Below are 24077 nucleotides of genomic sequence, written 5' to 3' on the forward strand. Positions count from 1 at the left end.
TTGTCTATTCCTGTCTTTTCGCAATGTTCCATTGGAGTTTTAGTATTATTCTTGTTTATTTTTTGGCATGTGAACACTGCCAATCTATTTCTGTTCTATTGTTGCAGATAATTTGTACAGGGTTTTTTGTGGGTTTTTTTGGTAGTATATTAATTATTCAGTTTTTTGAAACATAGAAGTCTTTTTTTTTCCATTGTGATTTCTAGCATTGTTTCTAGGCTTAGAAAGATTTTTCCTTCCCAAAGGTCAGATGTTTTGGGGTTTCATGTTTGCATTTTTTAATATTTATGTCTGTAATTCATTTGGAATGTACTTTGACATATGTTGTAAGAAAATGTATTTAAAACATTTGGCAATTATTCCAGCAGCATTTACTGAGCAAAATTTCTTTTCCTCACTGATTTGAATTTTCCATTTTTTATCTTATGTTAGACACTTGTATATTCTTGGATATATTTTCTGTTCTCTATAGTTTGTTCATTGGTTGTATGATTTTAATTGTTGTAGCTATGCAGTATCTTAGTATCTGACAAGACAAGTTTTCTTCATTGTAATTTTTTTTTTTTTACTGTTTTTCTTATTTATTCTTCCAAATGAGTATTTGAGTCACTTTAGCTGGTTTCCAAAACATCCAATTTGAATTTTAGCGAAATTGTATTACTCTAGGAGGGAATTAGCACATTTTCCAGTATAGAGCTTTTCCTTCTAGGAATGTGATATATGTCTTCAGTCATTCTCTTTTGTATTCTCTAGTAAAACTTTTCACTTTCTTCCCATTAAAGGGAGAAATGAATTAAAGGTGATGTGTGTTAAGATTGGGTGGTTGGGAAAACGGTGATATCAGTAACAGAGAGAGAGAGAGACAGAGGCTGAAAACAGGGACTTCCGGAGGAGGGTGTGAGAGACAACGTGAAGAATTCACTTTTAGAAATGTTGAGTTTTAGCGCATGGGCACATCTGAATGGCTCTGCGTCTTCTGTTGAGCTGCCATCGATTTGTGTAGGGGAAAGTGGTTGCTGGTCGATGGAGATGGTCTAAGTACCTCCCTCCCCGCACCCCACCCCCCAGGGATGCTTCCTTTCTTCCAGGAGGGTGGACAGCCATTCTGGTATCTTTTACAAGTCACTGTACAGCAGGTGCGTTTGCTGTCATCCCTGCTGTGCTGCCCTCAGTCTTTATGGAGTCCTTTCTGGGTTTCATCCTCTTAACTGTTCTGTCTCAGGATGGCGCTTTTCAAGATGATGGGATGAGATTGGCTCCTCCCTAATTTCTGAAATGCTGGTGTACTCTTTGTTGTTTTATTACGTGCTGTTTATTTTACTGGGTTTGTAGCTTCATCTGTCTGCTCCACTTTCTTCATCTGCAAGTCCACCAGCTCTGTTGGGATGGCCTGTCTTCACTGCTCCTATTGGTCTGTCCTCGAGACCCAGCTTAGTTGTGATCCCTTCCTTGACCATCTCCCCTGTCCCCCTGGGCTGGACCCAGTGCCCTTCTGTGCTCCCAAGTCTCTCTTTTTACCGCACTGTATTGAAAGCACCTCTTTGGGTATCTGTTACATACGTTCTGGCATCAGTACCATGTACCAGGGTGCTTGGCACATACAACATATTCAGGAAAGCTTTGTTAAAATGCATATAATCTGGGACTTCCCTGGTGGTACAGTGGTTAAGAATCCGCCTGCCAGTGAAGGGGACACGGGTTCGAGCCCTGGTCCGGGAAGATCCCACATGCCTTGGAGCGGCTAAGCCCGTGCGCCACAACTACTGAGCCTGCGCTCTAGAGCCCGCGAGCCACAACTACTGAAGCCTGCATGCTACAAGTACTGAAGCCCGCGTGCCTAGAGCCCATGCTCCGCAGCAAGAGAAGCCACCGCAATGAGAAGCCCACGCACTGCGACGAAGAGTAGGTCCCGCTCGCCGCAACTAGAGAAAGCCCGCGCGCAGCAAGAAAGACCCAATGCAGCCAAAAATTTTTTTAAAAAAGCAAACAATCTGAGCTACATTCATGCCAGGACATAGATATAGAGAAATTACACAGGTGGTTGGAAATCTTATAGCTGGAGATTAATATTTGGGAATCATTCACATGGGGTGGCTGTCTGACACGTCAGAGGCGGGTTATGGAAAAGGTACAAAAAGGGAAGAGCAGAGTCAGCACTCCCTCCACCCTGCAACCCCCCCCCCCCCCGCCAACCCATCTCCTGCGAACCTTATTTACGTCTGGAGTCTGGGGATGGAGATGGTGTATCTCAGGCCTGGTCCCATCTTCTGGCCACTGCTCAGGACACAGGCGGTTTTCAGCACAGGAGGAGCCGCAGCGTGTCAGGTAGAACAGTGCCCTCTGCCCTCCCTGCTTTCAGGTAGAACAATGCCCTCTGCCCTCCCTGCCTTCAGCCTGGAAGGGGCCCCGGGTCCCGAAGATCCCAGGAACCTGGAGCGGGCAGGAGCTGGCCGTTGGGAAGGAGCGCGTCTCCTCTGTTTATTCTCAGAGACGTGAGCTCAGACGGAAATGTTCCCCATGGCTGGGTGGAGGGGGTCCCAGTATGCCAGCCCGTTCACTGATGGGTTCCAGCATGAAACTTGCTCTGTGTGATGAGTTGCCGCTGCCCTAGAAGCATTGCCGTGTTTGCATGCCGGGGGCCAAACCCTTTTTTTGCAAAGAACAAACCTGTTCCACCTTAAGAGAGATTGAATAACTTGAGCTGGAAACCTCAAGCTGAACATTGAGAATAAAGAGACAGAAGAAAGCATTCACCAGAAGAAAGTGATCATTCTCCAGGAGTTAGTATTCCTGATGAAATACAGAAGATCACGGCCCCTACTGGGAACTGAATTAGTCTTCTGGAAGGAGTGGCTTGTAAACACAAAGATACTGTTATCACGAGGTGAAGAAGGGAAGATGCTTGAGGTCAATCCAGGAGACCGAGGCATTGAACACTAGGATTTCTAGCAGGGAACAAGGAACAGATGGAGAAGACATAGAGGGACTTCCCTGGCGGTCCAGTGGTCAGGACTCCCCGCTCTCACTGCCGAGGGCCCAGGTGCCATCCCCGGTCGGGAAACTAAGATCCCACCAGCTGCGTGGCCCAGCCAAAAAATAAAAAATGAAATTAAATCATCAGTAAAAGGGGGAAGACATAAATAAGTAAAGGGAGAAGACCTGAGCCGAAGAAAACTTTAGACGTCAGAGGAAGAGGGCTCGCAGAATTCTGGAAAAAGACATAACTTGGTGGCTAGACTGCAGAAATGAAGATAGAAATCCTGGCAGCTTCTCCACAGGAGGACATGCAGCTTTGAGGGGCGTGGGGATGGGGCCAGGTGCCCCTGCCCTGGGAGCGAGGGTCACATCCGTAGGGACGAGTGACTCTGAAGGTCTTCGCGGCTTCCGTGCCAGCCCTGCGGGCCTGGGTGCTTCCCTGCAGCCACAGCAGCTGGTTTCGGTTCCTTGAGGAAGAAAACTCAGCTCGTGAAGGCCATTGAGTGGTTGTGGACTTGTCCCGAGGGCTGGCGAGCGAGGCTCGGGGATGCTGCAGCCAGGAGCAGCGCGCAGAACCGCAGGCAAGGTCGGCTCCGGCTGGACACGCCACTGCGTGTGCAGGAGCGTGGCCAGTGTGCCTGGCCCCAGATACGCTAACACCGGGGCCACGGCCAGCGCCTGAGCCACCGCCTGCCGGGACCTGGGGGTGTTGCTGCAGCCACCATGCCTGCCAGCGAGCACCCCTGTCTTGGCGTCGCCGTGCAGCGGGAATTCCGGAGTCAGAGTCCAGGGCAGGCGCACATGACGTCAGGACAAGGGGCCTCCCTGGCTGCAAGGGGAGGCGGGGCGGCAGCTGGGAAAGCAAGCGGGTGACGTTCTCAGCTTATTTGATGGGAGGTGGACCCTGCCCTCTCCCGGGACTCACAGAGTGTGAAGTCCCCAAGCACAGGAAAGAAAGGGTGCCCGATGCAGCTCCCCCTGCCAAGATGAATCAGTCCAATGAATCAGGGCAGGAGAAGGGTATTTTTAGACATGAAGGACTTATGTTCCCTACTTGAGCAAATGTTCAGACGTCCAATGAGATGTTGGTGATTGGATCAGTAGAAATGGGGCGGGGGTGAAGAATTCAGGAAACACTGCACACAAGTGGAGGATGCTAATACGGCTGAAAATGTGAAGTAGGAGTCTTGAAAGGAAGGATTGCCCTCTCAGGGAAAATCTAGGGAATAGCCCAGAACTAAGAACTCTTGCCTACCTCAGCAAAACCCAGGCTTGCGGCTGGGGGCATTCAAGACGTTCAGATGTAAAATTACTGTGAAAGTGATCTCGTCTTTGTTGGCAAGGGACTGGGGGGCATCGTTATTTAATTTTGATGAACGTGTGGTTAGGACTGTTAGGAACGCCTGGTAACCACAAACAGAATAGAAAAGCTAGTTTTCCCCAAATAACAGGGATTGAGGGTGACCATGAGGGGTAGGCAGGCCACCGAGGAATGGGGAGAAACAGTACCAAATCAGCCAAAATGGGGAGAGGAAAGATGGTGAACCAGGAGTTAATACACAGTAAACAAAATGAATTGGAACAATAAAGCCAAAGAAACAGCCTCACAATAAGTATTCTTAAGCCAAATTCACCCATGAAAAACAGAGGTAGCAATATTAGTGCCAGACAAAGTAGAGTGAAGAACAAAAGCGTTGGACAGCACAGAGAGATACATACTGATAAAAACCAAAAGTACGTGACCATCTTTAATCTTCAAGTAACTACGCAGAACAAAAACTGGGAATAGAAGAAGAATTGAATTAAAAAAAAAACACATGTTATGCCAGGAGATGTTAATTATGTGTCTTTTCTAATTTGACGAGCCAGGGAAACTAGGTTGCCAACTTGGGATGCCCACAGGGACCAGTTGGGCAGCGTGAATATGTGAATTCCTGGTGTAAAACAGCACAGATGACAGGATTGCACGATGAACTGGAGGATGCATGCCTTGCCTAAGGGCATTGAGATTCATACATTTTAAAGCACTTCGCCAGCTAAAGAAAACATATCTGTATCTTGCAGGCTGCCAGTTTTCAACCTCTGAAACAAATTAAAAAAGCAAAGTAGGGCTTCCCTGATGGTGCAGTGGTTAAGAACCCGCCTGCCAATGCAGGGGAACGGGTTCGAGCCCTGGCCCGGCAAGATCCCACATGCCGCGGAGCAACTAAGCCCGTGCGCCACAACTACTGAGCCTGCGCTCTAGAGCCCGCGAGCCACAACCACTGAGCCCACGTGCCACAACCACTGAGCCCACGTGCCACAACTACTGAAGCCCTCGCACCTAGAGCCCGTGTTCTGCAGCAAGAGAAGCCATGACAATGAGAAGCCCGTGCACTGCAACGAAGAGTAGCCCCCGCTCGCCGCAACTAGAGAAAGCCCATGCGCAGCAATGAAGACCTAACGCAGCCAAAAATAAATAACTACGTAAATAAATAAAACAAACAAAACAAAACGAAAAAGCAAAGTGTACAGATTATAAATAGCACACTCAGCAAATTTATATGTTCTTCCTCTGGACCTTAGGATTGTTGACAGAAGTTGTGTGCTTTGTCACAGAAAACAAAAAGTAAAATAAAAACATTGTGATTGTATTTGCAATATGTCATCTTAATCCAATGAAATTAGTGGTAAAAAAAAGATGAATATTAAAAAAACTGCTTTGGAATTCAGAGACACTTTTAAAATAATCTCTGCACCAAAAGAAAGTCAAAACAGAAACTACAAATCACCTAGAAATAAACGGAGGGAGGAGAGTTTTGTAGCAAAATTCATGGACTAGAACTAAAGCCATACTCAGAGGAAAATGTATAATCATAGACGCATATACTAGTATATAAGAAAAGAAAGACTGAAAATATATGGGTGAAATATTCAACTTATGAAACAGAAAAAAAATAAAAGAGAAATAAGTTAATAATGATAAAAGCTGAAACGAATGAAATAGAAAACAAAATGGTAAAGAAGATAAATAAGGCCAAAGACTAGTTCTTTGAAAGGCAAATAATGGAAATTATCTCTGATTAAAAAAAGAAAAGAGGAAAAATATTAAAAATGAGTAAGGATCTATTGTTATAGTATGAAAGAAATGAAAAATTGAGCCCACATTTGAAAAACTGAAGGACATGGATGAATTTCCCTCAAAATATAAATTCACAAAACTGTTCCTAGAAAAAATAGAAAACTTGAAGTTATTATCACTAGCGTTTAACATTGTTCTGGTATTAATGCTATTAAGCAAAAACGTCTGTTGGTTTAAATATTGAAAAGAAAAAAATTAGACCCAAGAATAAGGGAATTTGATTGTAAGAACAATAGCTTTTTTTTCTATACTAGCAGGAACTGGTTAACCCTGGAAATTAAAAAAAAAAAAAAAAAGAAAATCACGGGTGTCATAAAATATCTAGGATTAATTTTAACTATTATAGAACATAAAGTGGAAAATATTAAACCTCACTGTGGTTCATAAAACAAGACTTGAAATGATACAGCAACTGTACTTCTCAATTAATATGCCTGGATATGAGACTAATTTCTCCCCAGAATTATTTCTTAGGAAAAAAGGAAGTTCCTTACATTCAAGCCTCACAAAATGTCACTTTTAACTGAGCATGTCCTTAATTACTTTATTCTGAATAACAAAGTAATACTTGGGGAAGACAGACTAAAATAACCTGACTCTGATTTAATTTTAGAGTTTTAATTATAGAGTTGGTTTAGAAAAAGGGAGGCACATTTAAAACAAACTTAGTACTTATGCCATGAGGTATGATCTCAGAGTTACAAGCATCATAGGTTGTTGGCGTGAGGCTTTGAAAGATGACATGACAGTACAGTAGGTGGTTAGGTCGTAGAGTTCTGAAATATATATTCCCATGGGAAGAACTGTTTTTTAAAGAATCAACCTGATACCATGCAAATATGTATTTGTGACTTGGTATAAAATTTTCAGTGACAGCATGGTACTGTCACTGGACTCAAAAAGCACAGAATCTCAAACAGCTTCAGCGGTTCTCTTGTAAATTGGAATAGATGGTTTAAAAGTAGCTCTAGGGCTTCCCTGGTGGCGCAGTGGTTAAGAATCTGCCTGCCGGGCTTCCCTGGTGGCGCAGTGGTTGAGAGTCCGCCTGCCGATGCAGGGGACATGGGTTCGTGCCCTGGTCCAGGAAGACCTCACATGCCGCGGAGCGGCTGGGCCCGTGAGCCATGGCCGCTGAGCCTGCGCGTCCGGAGCCTGTGCTCCGCAACAGGAGAGTCCACGACAGTGAGAGGCCCGCGTACCGCAAAAAAAAAAAAAGTAGCTCTAGTGGTGATGGAGACTGTGATGTAGGACATAGCTTGTGACAGATCTGGACATTTTCTTGAAATGTGAGTATGGGATCAATATTTCTGAACGAATATATTTTATATAATGTGATTTTAGATATGTACATATAAACAGAAATTTAATGTATTAATACATATTATGTAATACAGTAAGGCATTATATATAATCATAGTATATATTAACACATAGAAATATATAATTAAAGTACATATTTTGTAGGGAAATATAGAATACCTATTATATGTTAAATATATAATATATAAATTAAAGATAGGGATTTGACCCCTTTGTCTGCAGCAGTGAAACCTTTCTCAGGTTGGTCAAGAAGCTTGTATTTTGTTTTGTTTTTTTTGCTCTTTGGGAGATGGGTATCACCTTAGATGCAGAGTCACTCTATCTTAGGATTACGTTTGGCTACAAGTGACAATCCCCCTCCCCCAAATGATAGAGGTTGACACCAGACCCACGTTTATTTCTCACGTGAAAGTCTAGGTACGTGGTCCAGGCCGGCATGGGGCTTGATGTTCCAGGCCTGGGCTCCCGGGGACTTCCTGCTCCACCGTGTGAGACCCTGACTTCGTGGTCCCAAACGTGGCATTTGTACTTCAGGCTTAAGGATGGAGGAAAGGGGTGTTAAGGAGACCTTGCAGAAAATGCTTCATCCAGTTGGCCAGAACCTAGTCACCCAGCTACACCCAGCTGCAAAGAGGCTGGAAAATGTCCTCGTTCTGAAACCATGTGCCCAGTGAAAAGTCAAGTTACTGAGGAGGAAAAGGGAAGGAATCCTGGGCTACAGCCAACCTCTGCTTACAGATATGTAACAATCGGGGGAAATATTGCAGGATACCCCGTGTCTGTGATGTCCGCCTAGAAACAAATAAGGAAAAACTAAATGCCAGAGTGGGTGGTGGTCCAGGTCAACTGGCAACAGTATGACAAGCAACTAAATGGCAAAAAGGAAAGAAAAGAAAAAACAAAGATAGTGAACATCAGTGGTGATCAGAGAAGTGGAAGTCAAACACAACCATTTTTCGCCCATCGAAAAGAGTAATAGCTTCCCGGGCTGGTCAGAGACTCGAGAAACAGTTACTCCCCGACGTCCTGGTGGCAGCATGAGTGATTGCAGTCTTTTTGGAAGGCAATCCGGCAGTAGCTGCTGAGATTGAAAATACACGTTTCTATTGACAAAGCAGTTCCGTTTGGGGGATTCTGTCCTCTAGAAATAAAAGCACCAGTACTTAAGCACGCAGTGAAGGTAGAAAAAGTTTGTCAATTGCAGTACTTTTTTTGTAATGGCCCAAATCTGGGAACAGTCTGAATGTTCCTTGGTAGGAACTGGCTGAATAAATTGCAGGCCATTATTCTTAGGAAGTATTGTATTATTAAAAAAGCAGCGAGATCTATTCCCACTGTCTCGGAAGGTTGTAAATGCAGTGTGTTCTAACGTGATGAAATGGAATTCACAAAGGGGCGTTTGCAGCTTTATGCCGTGTATGCAGATGTCATGATCCCAAACAAAAGACTAAGCCCTTTTGTCTCACCGTGGAAGAGCGCGTTCTTCCCATGTCTCATAGTTCTTATTGATGGCTCGGGAAGGTAGGGGATTTTGAATATTTCAATTTTGTTATCTCTGTGTGGCTTCACTCCTTGGCATGTAGTGAAGACTTGTCCAGCTTGTCCAGGAAAGTGCAGACCACAGAGAGTCCAGGAAAGTGCAGACCACAGAGAGTCGTGTGCTTAGCAGAGTGGACTTTACAGGTGTCTTCACTGTGCCTTGGGGACTAGCAGATCGCCAGTAGCATGGACGTTGGCTTCATGTCTGGACGGCTCAGTGAGCGGTTGCTGGTTTTATGAGAAGCAGCTCTGTCTTGTCCACCTGTGGAGGTGCTCCGACCACTAGATATGACAGAAGTGATGCTGTGTGACCACCGGGGCTGGCCGGGTTACGACAGGCCCGGCAGCTGCCCTTGTTTGCAGAAACAGGGACGCTAGGATCCCTGAGCCCACCTTGCCGGGAGCTCCCACCTGCCGGCCGTGCGGGCAAGCCAGCCCAGCCCCTCCCACATTTCCTGACCTGCAGAACCATGAGCGAAATAAAATGGTTGTTTAAAGCGTTGAGGTTATGGGGAAACTAGTCCTGAAACAGCAGTAACTGAGACATGCAGGGTTGGTAGACAGCAGCGTGACTGTGACTATGTTCATACACTCAGGGTAGAGGAGCTTTCACGGGGCTGATCCCAGCTGCGTGTTGCACGCAAATAAACCATGCCATAAACAAGAAAGGTTTGCCTGGTTATAATAAGTACTCTTAATATTTGGTATCCCACTTGGCCTTTTTACATATAATGTTTTATTTTTAAGTATTACATGTATGTATTAGATATTATAATTGTATGTATGTTATATATATATTATATATGCATTACATACACTAAAAGTATGGCAAACAATATACGTTTAAAAAAATTTTATTGAAGTATAGTTGATTTACGATGTTGTACTAATTTCTGCTGTACAGCAAATTGACTTATATAAATATATATATATTCTTTTTCATTATGGTTTATCCCAGGATATTGAATATAGTTCTCTGTGCTCTACAGTAGGACCTTGTTGTCTCTCCATCCTATATATAATAGTTTGCCTCTGCTAATCCCAAATTCCCAATCCATCCCCCCCCCACGCCCCTCTTGGCAACCACAAGTTTGTTCTCTCTGTCTGAGTCTGTTTTGTAGATAAGTTCATTTGTGTCATATTTTAGATTCCACATATAAGTGATGTCATATGGTATTTGCCTTTCTCTTTCTGATTTACTTCGCTTAGTATGATAATCTCTACTTGCCTCCATGTTGCTGCAAATGGCATTATTTCATTCTCTTTTATGGCTGAGTAATATTCCAGTGTGTGTGTGTGTGTGTATTTTATATATATATATATATATATATATATATACACCCACACACCACATCGTCTTTATCCATTCATCTGTCGATTGATTTTTAATTGTTGCCTAATATCCCGTGCTGGGGTCTGAAGCCTTATTTGTTTCTTCGTTTTGAGCTGGAGTACTGTGCCATTTTCTCTATGCTGTATTCCCATACTGGCGTACTATACCAGGAAACCGACTCAGCTTTGCTCAGACCACGTTGTGAACACTTTCTGAAACTTTGATGTTTGTTTCCAGCATCTACTTCCCTCTTCTTTCAGGAATTCTCCTTGGCTAATTCACCATTTCTCCACTTTTAGTAGATCAGCCGATCCCTTGACATCAGTGAGACGAGGATGGTCCAGTCAGACTGAGATGTGAGGAGACATTGTCGGGGCTTCTGGGAGAGATTTAGCACTCTTCACTGGGTTTGGGGGTGTGCAGATAGATATGAGGCCTCGAGCTGCCAGGGGCATCCTGGGGCCCTGAGGCAGAGCAGCTTACTGATGAAGGGCACCTGTCCGGGAAGGGATGGAGGGAAATGGGCCCTGAGGACATCTTCCTGCTGAGCTGGACCTGACATTGGGCCGCTCCTGGACTTACAGTTCTGTGAGCCCAAAACCTCTCTTTTTATTACTGCAAGCTTGACTTGGATTTTCTGTTGCAAAAACTCCTAGTGACCACATCCACAGCATTTTTGAGATGCTGGGTGACATTTCGGAGGGACCTTGCTAAATCAGGGGATCTCCAGGCAGTTCATCCGGTGACTGGCCCCGGGTCCTGGGAGGCCTGGCGGGAAGGGTTAGGAATGTCCTGTCTCGAGAATAGAAGACCAGGGGGATGAAAGCTGCCCTCAGATGTTCAGATGTCACGTGGAAAAGGCAGTCCATTTGTTGTTTGTGGTTCCAGATGGTTTCGGAACTGGAACCCACATGTGCCATGTTAACGAAGACACCGTCCAGCCGAGTATAAAGAAGGAAGGTCCGACTATTTGAGCTGCTCAGCAGTGGAAGCAGCTAATGCTGGGCCCAACGTGAGAGTTCAGAACAGCAGCAGAAGTTGGGTGCTGTCGATAACTGCTTTTCGTGGAAGATGAGGCTACATGATTTCTCTTTTTCTTCCAGTTCTGAAATAACAGGATTTTGAGCCTCCTTAGGTCTCAGAAGATGTACTTATTATGTGACCCTCAGGCAAATTGTGAGGCCTCTCAGGCTCTCGTTTTCCTTTTCCATAAGATGAAGATAACAGCACGTTGCCAGCTGACTTTTGTGAGCCTCATAATGTGTATGAAAATGCTGTGAAAACCAAGGCCCTCCACACATGGCAAAAGCTGTTATCACTGCCTACATTGTGAACTCCAGTTTAAAGAATGTGGACAGTTCCTTAAAGTTCTTTGTTTGTTTTGACCTATGGGTGGTTAAAAAAAAAGAGAGAGAGAAAAAGAAAAGTGATACTAATCAGATAAATAGGATTCAGCTTGCCCAGTCCACCTAATTCTCTTGTTTCTCCAAGCGCAAATTCAGGTGAATTTCATATCTTTTAATGGTGGAACTCGGAAGTTTCTTGGGGGTCACTGTGAGATACAGCCAAGTGTCTCATCTTAAGGAGCCAGAGCTAAATCATGATCCGAGATAGGTCGCTCCCCCCTGCATCAAGCCTCGCAAGGTCCATCTTTTCTGTCTGACCTGAAGGAAGGCTGTGCATGGAGAGGCAGGTCTTTTCATTCACTAGAGCCCCTCCGCCCCCAGATCCCCCTCATTCTTCGCGTTTGCTGCCTGGAGACCCTGGGGATGCTGGGAGATTCCTGCGTGCAGATGCTGAGCTCTAGGGTTAGGCAATGAGGATGGTATGTGAGGAGGCTCACGTGGCCTGCAGGGCGACGTCCGGGCCACTTTGGTTTCAAGGGAAACTAGCTGTCCCTGTGCCTCTCGGCCAGCACGTTGGGAGCTGCCTGTCCAGCTCCCGTTTGCATTTCGGCTCTTCCTGGTGATGACAAATCGAGCGGCTGTTCGGGCCGCGTGCAAGAAGCTCTTCTGCAAACACTGCCGCTTTGTCTCCTGCCCCATCTCGCCTTGAACCCGGCACAGAGCGGCCACTGTGTCCTCCCCAGGCCAGAGCCCCTCCTGAGTGTTAGGGGTCTTTTGTTCAGAAGCTCCCCGGTTCTGGAGCACTGTACCTCGTGGCTGCGGTCCAGCGTGAGTGTTTGGGAAGGAGAAGAATGCAGATTTCCGGGTGTTTTGAAACCTCACCCAAGTCGCTGACGAAATGGAGCGTGAGTGAAGTTAATTCTGCGTTCTGGAGAAAGAAAAGTGAGGTGAAGACGAGACAGCCCATTTGTCCTGTTTCAAAAACCAGCTCCGAATGTGGACCCTACTGCTTGCCTTCGGTGAAGGAAGCCAGATGAGCACGTCATTCGGTTCATTTGTGTGCGTGTAGAACTCTTTTGTGTGTTTTCCTCTGTTTGGTTTGCAGAGGGAGTTTCTGTGAACTTTAATATGAGGTATGTGTGAATTTCTGGAAATCGCTGGACTGAGATTCTCCGGAAGGCAGTCCAGCTATGGAAAGGCTTAACTGCCACAGGCAAGGTGCGGCCGGAGGCGTGATAAGAGACTCCTCGCGGCAGTGTTGCTGCTTGCTGAGTGGCCTCAAGCTGTCCTCCTTTATCTCGTTTGTTCTAAGTCCAAAGGATCAGCGCTGCCTATAAAACCAACTGCTGATTACCTGCTTCCACACTGCATCCACAGACGCTCACATTTCTTTTCCTTAAGTCTTATTAACAGAGTGACAGATGCACAGGTTAAAAAAATGAAATAGGGCAAGACCCTTATTATGAAAATCCAGGCCACTGCTGCCTGTCACCTTCTTCTTTTGTGTCCCGCTTCTGAAAGGTAACCATTTCATCATCTTATGCTGCTTAGTTTTTTTTTAGTAGACTTTTAGAGCAGTTTTAGGTTCACAGCAAAACTGAGCAGAAAGTACAGAGATTTCCCATATGCCCCCTGCTCCCACCCACACACGGCCTCGCCCACCAGCAGCGTCCCGCACCAGAGCGGTGGGCCTGTTAACAGTCGATGGGCCTACATGTCATCATCACCCAGAGTCGTAGTTTGCACCAGGGCTCATTCTTGGTGTTTGTACATTATATGGGTTTAGACAAATGTATAACGACATATATCCATCATCTAAGTATTTTACGGAAGAGCTTCACCGCCCATAAAATACTTCACACTTTGTCTGTTCATCCCCGCCCCCCTTAAAAGCCTGGCAATCACTGATCTCTTTTCCTGTCTCCATAGTTTTGCCTTTTCCAGAATGTCATGTTGTTGGAATCGTACAGAATGTAGCCTTTTTCAAGTTGGCCTCTTTCACTTAGTCATATGCATTGAAGGTTCTTCTGTGTCTTTTCATGGCTTGATAGCTCATTTCTTTTTAGCACTGATTAATATTCCATTGGCTGATGTACCACAGTTTATCCATTCCCCCACCGAAGGACATCTTGGTTGCTTCCAAGTTTTGGCAACTGTGATGAAAGCTGCTATCGATACCCATGTGCAGGTTTTTGTGTGGACATAAATGTTCAGCTCATTTGGGTAAATACCAAGGAGTGCAGTTGCTGGATTGCACAGCAAGAGTATATTTGGTTTTGTAAGAAACCACCACTCTGTCTTCCCGAGTGGCTGTACCACTTTGCGTGCCCACCAGCAAGGTATGCGTGCCTGTTGGTCCACATCTTCACCAGCATTTGGTGTCAGTGTTTGGGGTTTTAGCCATTCTAATAGGTGTGCAGTGGTATCTCACTGTTGTTTTAATTTGCAATTCCCTAATGACATACGACATTGAGCATCTTTTCATATGCTTACTTGCCATCTGTATATCTTGCTTGGTGTCTGTTCACATATTTTGCCCACTAATTAGATCGTTCATTTTCCTATTGTTGAGTTCTCTGTGTATTTTGGATAACAGTTCTTGATCAGATACGTCTTTGGCAAATTTTTTCACCCCGTCTGTGGCTTGTCTAATCATTCTCTTGACATTGCTTTTTTTTTTTTTTTTTGGCGGTACGCAGGCCTCTCACTGTTGTGGCCTCTCCCGTTGCGGAGCACAGGCTCCGGACGCGCAGGCTCAGCGGCCATGGCTCACGGGCCCAGCCGCTCCACGGCATGTGGGATCCTCCTGGACCGGGGCACGAACCCGTGTCCCCCGCATCGGCAGGCGGACGGACTCTCAACCACTGCGCCCCCAGGGAAGCCCCGACATTGCTATATTTTAATTTTTCAAGTTTAGACGTTTTGTGGATTCCTGCTGTGATAGATGAGGATTTAACTCATAACATTTCACCTCCTCCCAGTGTCATAATATCACTATTTTTAGCTCCTTTCGTGGTTACCTCTTTTATTTTAATAATGTATTTCATCTTTTTTTCTTCTTTTGTCAACTGTATTTAGTATCTTGGCCTCTCCATTTGTAAGATGAGGATGGATATTATTGTCTCTACCCCTCTCTGCCAGCTCTCTCCACCTTGTCTTCTACCTCCCAATTTCTTTCATCTGTACTTTAACTTTTTTTGCTAACAAGGATGATACTATTCAAATGTTCTATAAAATAGTCTTTCCTACTTTGGGTCTTTCCTACTTGGTGTCAATTTAAGTAGTATTAATGTTTTTATGACTACATAGATAGTCTTCCTTGCAGAGTGAAGTCCTGTGCTATGATTTTGTTACCTTTCTTATGTGGCTTCTTGTTTTTATGAGGTTTCTGTTTTCTTCACCATGTTTATTATACCCTCATCCCCCCCCACCCCCCCCACCCCCCGTACTCATCATCCGATGAGGTGTTCTGTTAAAGAAATTCCCTTCTTAGGCACTTTGTCCTCTCACCCAGCTTGGGCTTGTTCTCCAGACTTGCTCCATGGTTACCATCTTGGACTTCCCTTGAACACTTTCCTCTGATAGGGCCATGCTTCCTGGATTACTCCTCCTCCTCTCTGTGGTTTGTTTCCTTGTTTTCCTGGAGCACGTCCTCAAATGACTTCCTCAGAAAGGGTGTTCACAATTTAATTTTCTGAGACTTTGCATGTTTTGAAACGTGTTTTCCACCTCTCTAATTGATTTATAGTTAGATTGGGTATAGAATTCTAGGTTGAAAATCATTTTCCCACAGAACTCTGAAGGCGTTTACTTTGTTGCCTTCTAGCATTCAGTATTGCCTGTACATGGTGATGGCCAGTCTCATTCTCAGTTCACACCCCTTCCCTAAACTTTCAGGCATTCTTGGTATTTTGAAACTTTAAAAAATATTTATCTATCTCCATGTAGATCTTTTTGCCTGACACGAATTCTGGAGACTCAACATTCTTCAACTTTGGGGGATTGTGTGTCCGTTCTTTGATTATTTCCTCCACTCCGTTCCCACTGATCTATAGTTCTGGAACTCCTATTAATTGATTATTTGATTGCCTGGATTGGCCCTCTGTGTTTCTCTTTTCTGTTTTCATCTTGTATCGATTCTCTTGTACACATTGCGAGAGTTTCTTGATTTTGCATTCCATTCCTTCCATTGAATCTTTTAATTTGAAAAACATATTTAAATATTCTGAGAGCTTCTTCTTGTTTTATCTCTGTTCCTTTTCCATAGCGTCCTGGCCTTGTTTTAGTGGATGTGTGTCACCTTGAATCTCAATGGCAAGACTTTCCCTGAGTGCCTTCTGCCAGTTAGCCTTCTACCTCACCCTCCCTGCACTCCAGGGCCTTTGCCCATTCTGTTCACACTTTCCTAGCCTTCCTTTCTCCCTTTTATCTAGCTTGAGGTATTTTTGTGGTAATTCAGTTATGCTTATGAAGTTGTTTGATATTCAGATGTTGCTCAGAGGAGAGGACCCTATGAGAGAAGGGATGTAGAAGTCATCAGTATGTAGGTGATATTTAAAATCATGGCACTGAGTAGAAGCACCAAGAAAATATTTGTAATAAGAGAAGGGAAAAGGCCCAGGACTGAGATCTGAGGAATTCCGGCATGCAGAGAGTGGGGCGGGGGAGGAACCAGACAGGGGGTGGCTGCTGAGGTCAGAGAGAGTAGGTCAGCGTGTGACATCGGAGGCATGTGTCAAAAAGGGAGGTATTGTTCCCGCCCTGCTGAGCAGATTGGAAACGCCCATTGCATTGGAGGTCACTGATGAACTGGCATTTGGTTGAGTAATGGGAGTGGGCAGAGGAGGGGATATAGGGGGAGACATGAAGACCACCAGTAAACACAGCTTGGGGCAGGATTCTGCTGGGAGGGGGAGGGGCAGATCAGAGATGAGCTGGAAGAAGATGTGGATTCGGATATATTTTTTTTTATTCTTTTAAAAAATTTTTAATTTTATTGTATAGTTGATTTACAGTGGTGCGTTAGTTTCAGGCATACAACAAAGTGATTTGGTTATACATATATAATTATCTGTTCTTTTTCAGATTCTTTTCCATTATAGGTTATTACAGGATATTGAGTATAGTTCCCTGTGCTGTACAGTAGGTCCGTGTTATTTACCTGTTTTTTTTTCCTTTTTTTTTTTTTTTTTTTGCGGTACGTGGGCCTCTCACTGTTGTGGCCTCTCCCATTGCGGAGCACAGGCTCCGGACGCGCAGGCTCAGCGGCCATAGCTCACGGGCCCAGCCGCTCTGCGGCATGTGAGATCTTCCCGGACCGGGGCACAAACCCGTGTCCCCTGCATCGGCAGGCGGACCTTCAACCACTGCGCCACCAGGGAAGCCCTTTTTTTCTTTTTTAATACATTTATTTATTTATTTTTGGCTGCATTGGGTCTTCGTTGCTGCGTGTGGGCTTTCTCTAGTTGCAGTGAGCGGGGGCTACTCTTCATTGCAGTGCACGGGCTTCTCATTGCGGTGGCTTCTCTTGTTGCAGAGCACGGGCTCTAGGCGCATGGGCTTCAGTAGTTGTGGCACACGGGCTCAGCAGCTGTCGCACACGGGCTCTAGAGCGCTGGCTGAGTAGTTGTGGCGCACAGGCTTAGTAGCTCCGCGGCATGTGGGATCTTCCTGGACCAGGGCTCGAACCCGTGTTCCCTACATTGGCAGGCGGATTCTTAACCACTGCGCCACCAGGGAAGTCCCTGTTTATCTGTTTTATATACAGTGGTGTGTATCTGTTAATCCCAAACTCCTAATTTATCCCTCTCTCCCCTTTTCCCCCTGCTAACCATAAGTTTGTTTTCTACGTCTATGAGTCTGTTTCTGTTTTGTAAAGAAGTTCATTTGTATCATTTTTAAAAGATTCCACATATAAGGGATATCGTATGATATTTCTCTTTCTCTGTCTGGCTTACTTCACTTAGTATGATAATCTCTAGGTCTATCTGTGTTGTTTCAAATAGCATTATTTCATTCTTTTTTATGACTGAGTAGTATTCCAGTGTGTGTGTGTGTGTGTGTGTGTGTGTGTGTGTGTGTGTGTGTATCTCACATTTTCTTTATCCATTCATTTGTCACTGGACACTTAGGTTGTTTCCATGTCTTGGCTGTTGTAAATAGTGCTGCTGTGAACATAGGAGTGCATGTATCTTTTAAATTAAAGAGAATTCAGTGTGTTTAAATGCCAGTCTGAAGTATCCAGTGGAAAGAGAATGATACCACAAGTCACATGTGTACTGGGGACACTGGCTAGGGCTCAGTGGGGGTGGTGGAGAGCAGAAACACCCAAATAGTGAGTATGGTTGGCTGTGTGCTTAGAGATTATGCATGACCTTGGAGTGACCTTGAAGCCACGGGAAGAGGTTTGACGTTGATGCAGCAGACAAGAGGAAATACCTACAGATTCTGAAACAGAAAAATGAGAGTTTTTTAAGGGTTACTGATCCAGAACATCTCAGAGGTGGGAGAGGCTGGAATCAGGAAGCCCTGTGAGAACGTTTCAGAAATTTCAACGGAACATCCCAAGGACCTGGCCTAGATTCAATACTGAAGGGAAAGGAGAAATATGGAGACTTTTCCAAAACCAGTTAATACGTTTGAGTGACCGACTGGTTGCTTACAAAAAGAAAGGGGGAGGGAAGTTTTAAATATGTTTTCAAGGTTCCTTGAACGGGAGAACCTGAAAAACATTTGGTGCCAGTGTCAAACGTGAATAAAAAGAGTGAAGATTCTCAAAAGTGAGCCGCCGGCCAAGAGCGGAGAGGGACAAGGAGCCCGGGGAAATTAGATTTGACGGTGAAGAAATTATTGGACCTTTCCGAGAAAAAGGTTATGAAGACTTAACAGTAGGGGCTTCCCTGGTGGGGCAGTGGTTGAGAATCCGCCTGCCAATGCAGGGAACACGGGTTTGAGCCCTGGTCCGGGAAGATCCCACATGCCGCGGAGCAACTAGGCCTGTGAGCCACAACTACTGAGCCTGTGCGTCTGGAGCCTGTGCTCCGCAACAAGAGAGGCCGCGATAGTGAGAGGCCCGCGTACCGCGATGAAGAGTGGCCCCCGCTTGCCACAATTAGAGAAAGCCCTCGCACAGAAACAAAGACCCAACACAGCCAAAAATAAATAAATTAATTAAAAAAACAAAAAAGTACCAATGCCACCGTGGATGTGAGGATTAAATTAGTCAGTGCTTTAAAAAAAAAAAAAACTTAACAGTAAAGACTAACCTAGTAGTTTAGATTTTTAGACACAGAACGAGTGAGTCCCCTTGTGTTTAGGAGGCAGGGCAACAGGCGTGTGACGATGTGAACCACGTGTATCTCCTGTAGAGCAGGTCCTCGACTCCTTGGTGCCTAAACCAAAGGTTAATCGCTTACTTCAAAATGCCACCGTTTCCCTCACCCGTGCACGTTAGAACAGCCCCAGTAGCATGTTCCCTAGGTAAGATGAGGAAGTCAGAAAGGGACTGAAAATATTTTATCTTCAGCTCCTGAGAATCACTTCTGAAAACCTGGTCCATGATTGAAATGATCGCGCTATTGTTACTCACAACGTGCTTTTTGTTCTGTGGAAAGATTAATTTTTCCCACCCCCTTCTCTCTCTGTGTGTTGGCATGATAGGATTTTTCCCTCCTCTTTTTCTCTTTATTGCATAAATGTAACTATAAAAAGAAACAGGAAAATTACTCACAGTCCGACCAGCTTAACACTCTCCTGTTGTGTTCTCTCTTCCTTTCCCGTGTGTGTCTCTGTGATACGTAGTTAGGTGCACCTGTGATCAACCACAGTACAATACAGTTTTTCATTTGGCATTGTGAAACGTGACACGTCACACGCGGCTTAAAGAAATGATTACATTAGGTGGAGCCTGCTTTTACTTTAACTTCTTGCAGTTGGACCACCAGCCTCGGTTAGGAGTAAGCCGCGCTCTGGTGTGAGGAGGGGAAGAAGACGAAAGATTCAGGGCGCCAGCTGAGCCGGGCCCTGTCCATGGACCCAGGCTTCCCGCCACCTTTGCTGTCGCCCTGCCCCGCTCTCTTGTGCGAGGGAGCGTGCCCAGGATGGATGGCTCCGTGGTGAGCCTTCTGAACTCAGTACTTGAAGGAGAACTGAGAAGAGGAACCCTTCTGGTGGATGACATCATAAGCTGGGGGACCGCCCCCCTGCCAGTGACAGTGCCGGGGTGTCTGAGCACAGGTGGGGGAGCGACACCCACCTTAGTTTGGTCTGATGATGAATTTTAGCAACCCTCTCAACTTAACCTCGGCTCGTTACAGTTTCTGAAAAGATGTGTCCAGAGATGGGAAGAGGCTTTCAGAAGATCAGGGGGCAAATTATACTGATCTTCCAGGGATGAAGTGGCAAGAACGGAAAAAGGAGCAGATGTGGTAAAAGTATAGCTGGACTGTGTGCTTCATAATCTACGACTGGATGCATTTCATAATGTACTTTGGTTTGATGTAAGCAAATTCCTAGTGGTTTAGATAAGGCATAAGTAACACCAAGTGGCGAACAGACCAAGATTTGTTGGCAAAAGGAAGGACTGAAGCTGTAGCTGAGAATGATGCCTGGGTTGGTCTACGGTCCTCTGTCATTCTTCCCAAACCAACAAATAGCTGAAAAGGAGCCTTACTTTTAGTGGTGTTATTAGGAATGGAAAACGCCTCTATGACAGTCAGTCCTGGACTCTCAGCTTTGCCTGTTCTGACTGTAATTATGTTGAAACTTCAGCTACCCTCCAGTTTTCATTATGGTCCTTGCCAAGATTACTTCACTCCAGAGGGCTGGTGTTACTAAAATGTTTTATCGCTTAGTGGTTTTAATCTTCATTTTACAAGAATAATTAAATGCATCTTTTCTTCATCACTGTTTAGCGTGATGGCAAGTGAGGCGTCTGGACACCTACATGCACTACATGTGTATTATCGTGCTCTTAGCTTTCTGGTAGCTTAATTTGGAAAAGTTAACTTAAAAACCATAACTTTCCAGTGTATGAATATGGCAGTTTAGCCTTTATTATGTCAAAGTTTTCAAAGCACTCAGCCGTCAGACACTTAGCAGAGGACGCCACCCGCCTCCACTTCATCCCCTCGGATTCTGGGATGCTGGGAGATGCAGCTGCTCATGTCTCAGTAGCTGTCTTGGCAGTGGGTTCAGAGCTGTTTCACCACAGTGGTTTCTGCTTCTGCCTCAGAAGACGGAGGCCTCTGCCAGCCTGTGAGCGCGTCCCTGCCCCCAACCCTCCCTACACAGCAGAGGCCTCCAACCCACGGTGCAAATGTATAAGTTACTGCGATCGGCTGTGATTCATCAAATGTCTTTTGAGTTTGTAAAAGAGGTCCAGATTTTTCATTTTATACTTTAACCTCCAAGGGGGTTTTATTTCTAGAGCATTTAGGAGATCGATGTCTGGGTTTTCACCCCTAGAATTTTTTTTGACATCGTCTAGAGTAAATAGTATAAGTGAAAATTAAAAATGTAGTATAGATGAAGACGAAAAAATAACGATGGTGGTATAGGGGAAAATAACAAATAGTTCCGTACCTTACATTTCCCATTATAAGTATTCTAAATCCTGAATCATTTCCATGTTATATAAATCCGTTTGGCATTGAAAACCATACCATAGATGAACATACTGGGCCCTTATCCTGTTGGTTCCTGTTTCTATATGAATATAAATGCACACAGCATTCACACTTAGGTTAAAAATAATAGGTCATTGAATCAGATCCGTGTCTCCTTAGTATTATTTGGGTCTTATGATTTCTTCATCGAATTTGTGCTCAGTCAAAATATGTTAATGATAGGGCTTCCCTGGTGGCGCAGTGGTTGAGAGTCCGCCTGCCGATGCAGGGGACACGGGTTCGTGCCCCGGTCCGGGAAGATCCCACAAGCCGTGGAGCGGCTGGGCCCGTGAGCCATGGCCGCTGAGCCTGCGCATCCGGAGCCTGTGCTCCGCAACAGAAGAGGCCACAACAGTAAGAGGCCCGCGTACCGCAAAAAAAAAAAAATGTTAATGATAAAATTTTTTTGAGTGTTTATTTAGGAATTCACAACAATCCTGTACTTTGTTTAGTTGCCAGAACTCTCAGTTCAGATGTGTTCTGTTGCAAGTTACAGAAAACCCAGTTCAGGGTGACTCATGAAGGGTGACTGTTGGCTTGTGTAATTGGAAGGCTAGGGGTAGGGCCAGCCTCAGGGTGACTGGTGCACAGCTCCACAGTCCACTAAGAGCTCGGTTTCCTTCTTTCTACCCTGCATCCTCACCTTCCTCTTGTGATGGTGGTTGCCAGCCATCGCCAGACTTAACATGATTGCTCACCCGTGTCCAGTATGTTTTAGAAACTCGCCCAGGAAACCTCTCCTTGTGTCTCATGGACGTTGACTGGGGGGCTTGTGCCGTGCCTTGAACCAGCAGCCATGGCTGGGGATGGGGTTATGCTGAGTAGCTCAGCTTGTAGTCAGCTCCCCGCTGAAGTACAGGTACAGAAACCCCAGTCAGAGCAGGGTAGTTACTTAGGGGAGGGGGATGGAGGGAGGCAACAGCCACCCTGCTCACCGTGCCCTGTAGTTGGAGTTGTTTATATAAGCGCTTGCTGGGTTTCACTGGTTTCTCCTTCTCTCTTCAGGGGCTGTGGCAGCAGCCAAGCGGACAGGCATTCCCACCCCTCGAGAACTCGCGGTAGCTGTCTCGAGAGAGAGAACGCTGCCACGCGGTCCCTCCAACTCCAGGAAAGCGGTATCCAGCCCCACCTCTTCCAGCACACCCACCCCCACCAAGCACGTGCGGGCCACTCCCACGAGACCCAGGCCGGAGCACGAAGACGCAGAGAAGGCCGCGCTCGAGTCCCAGGTTCGGGAACTCTTGGCAGAAGCCAAAGAGAAAGATGGTGAAATTAACAGGCTCCGAAGTGAACTCAAGAAATGGATGGAGAAGTGGACTCAGAACACCGAAGGGGCTGACGCTTTGGACCCAAGTGTGGACGGAGCGTCAGTCTTGCCGGGTGACTCGGAGCCTTTGATCAGAGCCCTCGAGGAGAAGAACAAGAACTTCCAGAAAGAGCTCGCTGAGCTTGAGGATGAAAACCGGGCCTTGAAGGAGAAACTGACTTATTTTGAGCATTCCCCAAATTCAGAGGGGGGAGCGAGTCACACGGGGGACAGCAGCTGCCGGACGTCGGTAACTCAGGAGTCCAGCTTCGGGAGCCCGATGGGAAATGAGTTGTCGGGCGAAATGGACGTGTATAAAAAAGGCCCACACGAAGGTGTGTTGCGGACGTCGGGCTCTTCGAGCAGCGATGTCACCAAGGCTTCCTTGTCCCCGGACGCCTCCGACTTTGAGCACATCCCAGCAGACGCCCCTCCGGGGCCCCTGTCCCCCGCCGGGAGCCTCATCAAGAGCTCCAGGTGCTTGGCGGCTGGCAGCTCCCCGCACACCGCGAGTGAGCTGTCCCTGGCGTCCCTGACGGAGAAGATCCACAGGATGGAGGAAAACCACCACAGTACTGCCGAGGAGCTGCAGGCCACGTTGCAGGAGCTGTCGGACCAGCAGCAGATGGTGCAGGAACTGACGGCTGAAAACGAGAAGCTGACGGACGAGAAGACGCTCCTGGAAGCGTCCTTTCATCAGCATCGGGAGAGGGCGGAGCAGCTGAGTCAGGAGAACGAGAAGCTGATGACCCTCCTGCAGGAGCGAGTCAAGAGCGGGGAGCTCAGCGCCCAGGAAGGAAAAATCCTGGAGCTGGAGCAGAATTGCACGGAGATCCTGGAGCAGGGCCGCTTCGAGCGGGAGAAGCTGCTCAACATGCAGCAGCAGCTGACCTGCCGTCTGAGGAAGGGCGGGGAGGACCGGGGGGCTCTGGAGACGGTCCGGCTCCTGGAGGAGGAGAACGGGGAACGGACCACCTTCCTGGAGCCGGAACGGCGCGACAGCGGGACCATGGCCGAGACCCTGGAGGAGTGTCGGGTTCCCTTGGAAGGGCTCAAGGTGGAGAACGGGTCTCTGAAGGCGCACCTGGAGAATGAGAAGCCGAAAGCCGTAGAGACCAGCCCCCCGGGGCACACGGCCGAGGGCTGTGAGGTTCAGGAAATGTTGACGGTGGCCCGAGCCGAGAAGGACCAGCTGGAACAGTCCTGCGCAGAGCTCAGACAGGAACTGCTGAAGGCACGTGGTGAGGTTAAGCGTGTCTCAAGCCTGCTGTCCAAGGTAAGGGGCGTTCTCTCTGCCAGTGTTTGCTCATCCTTGAAAGCGCAGCCCTCCTCGGCCTTTAGAGGCACACGGCACAGAGAATCAGGCCCTCGATTTCATTCATAATCCAGCATTCTAGCCTGAAGATCTGTCAGAGTCCAGACAGACTGGGGATGCAGAAACGAGACACCCCAGTTTCTGGCTGCAGCAGTT

General features: G+C 46.4%; 1 protein-coding gene across 10 annotated transcripts in view; it reads left to right on the top strand.

Moving 5' to 3' along the window:
• Positions 1-24077, top strand: part of SPECC1 (sperm antigen with calponin homology and coiled-coil domains 1) — a 247898-nt gene that overhangs the window by 130796 nt on the left and 93025 nt on the right. For all 10 annotated transcript variants that reach the window (XM_079903737.1, XM_079903742.1, XM_079903741.1 and 7 more), the window contains one exon: positions 22306-23882. In XM_079903737.1, the coding sequence (XP_079759863.1) occupies positions 22306-23882 (1577 nt within the window). The remainder of the gene's footprint in view (positions 1-22305; positions 23883-24077) is intronic.

Source organism: Stenella coeruleoalba, assembly GCF_951394435.1.
Source record: "Stenella coeruleoalba genome assembly, chromosome: 19".
Lineage (NCBI taxonomy): Eukaryota > Metazoa > Chordata > Mammalia > Artiodactyla > Delphinidae > Stenella > Stenella coeruleoalba.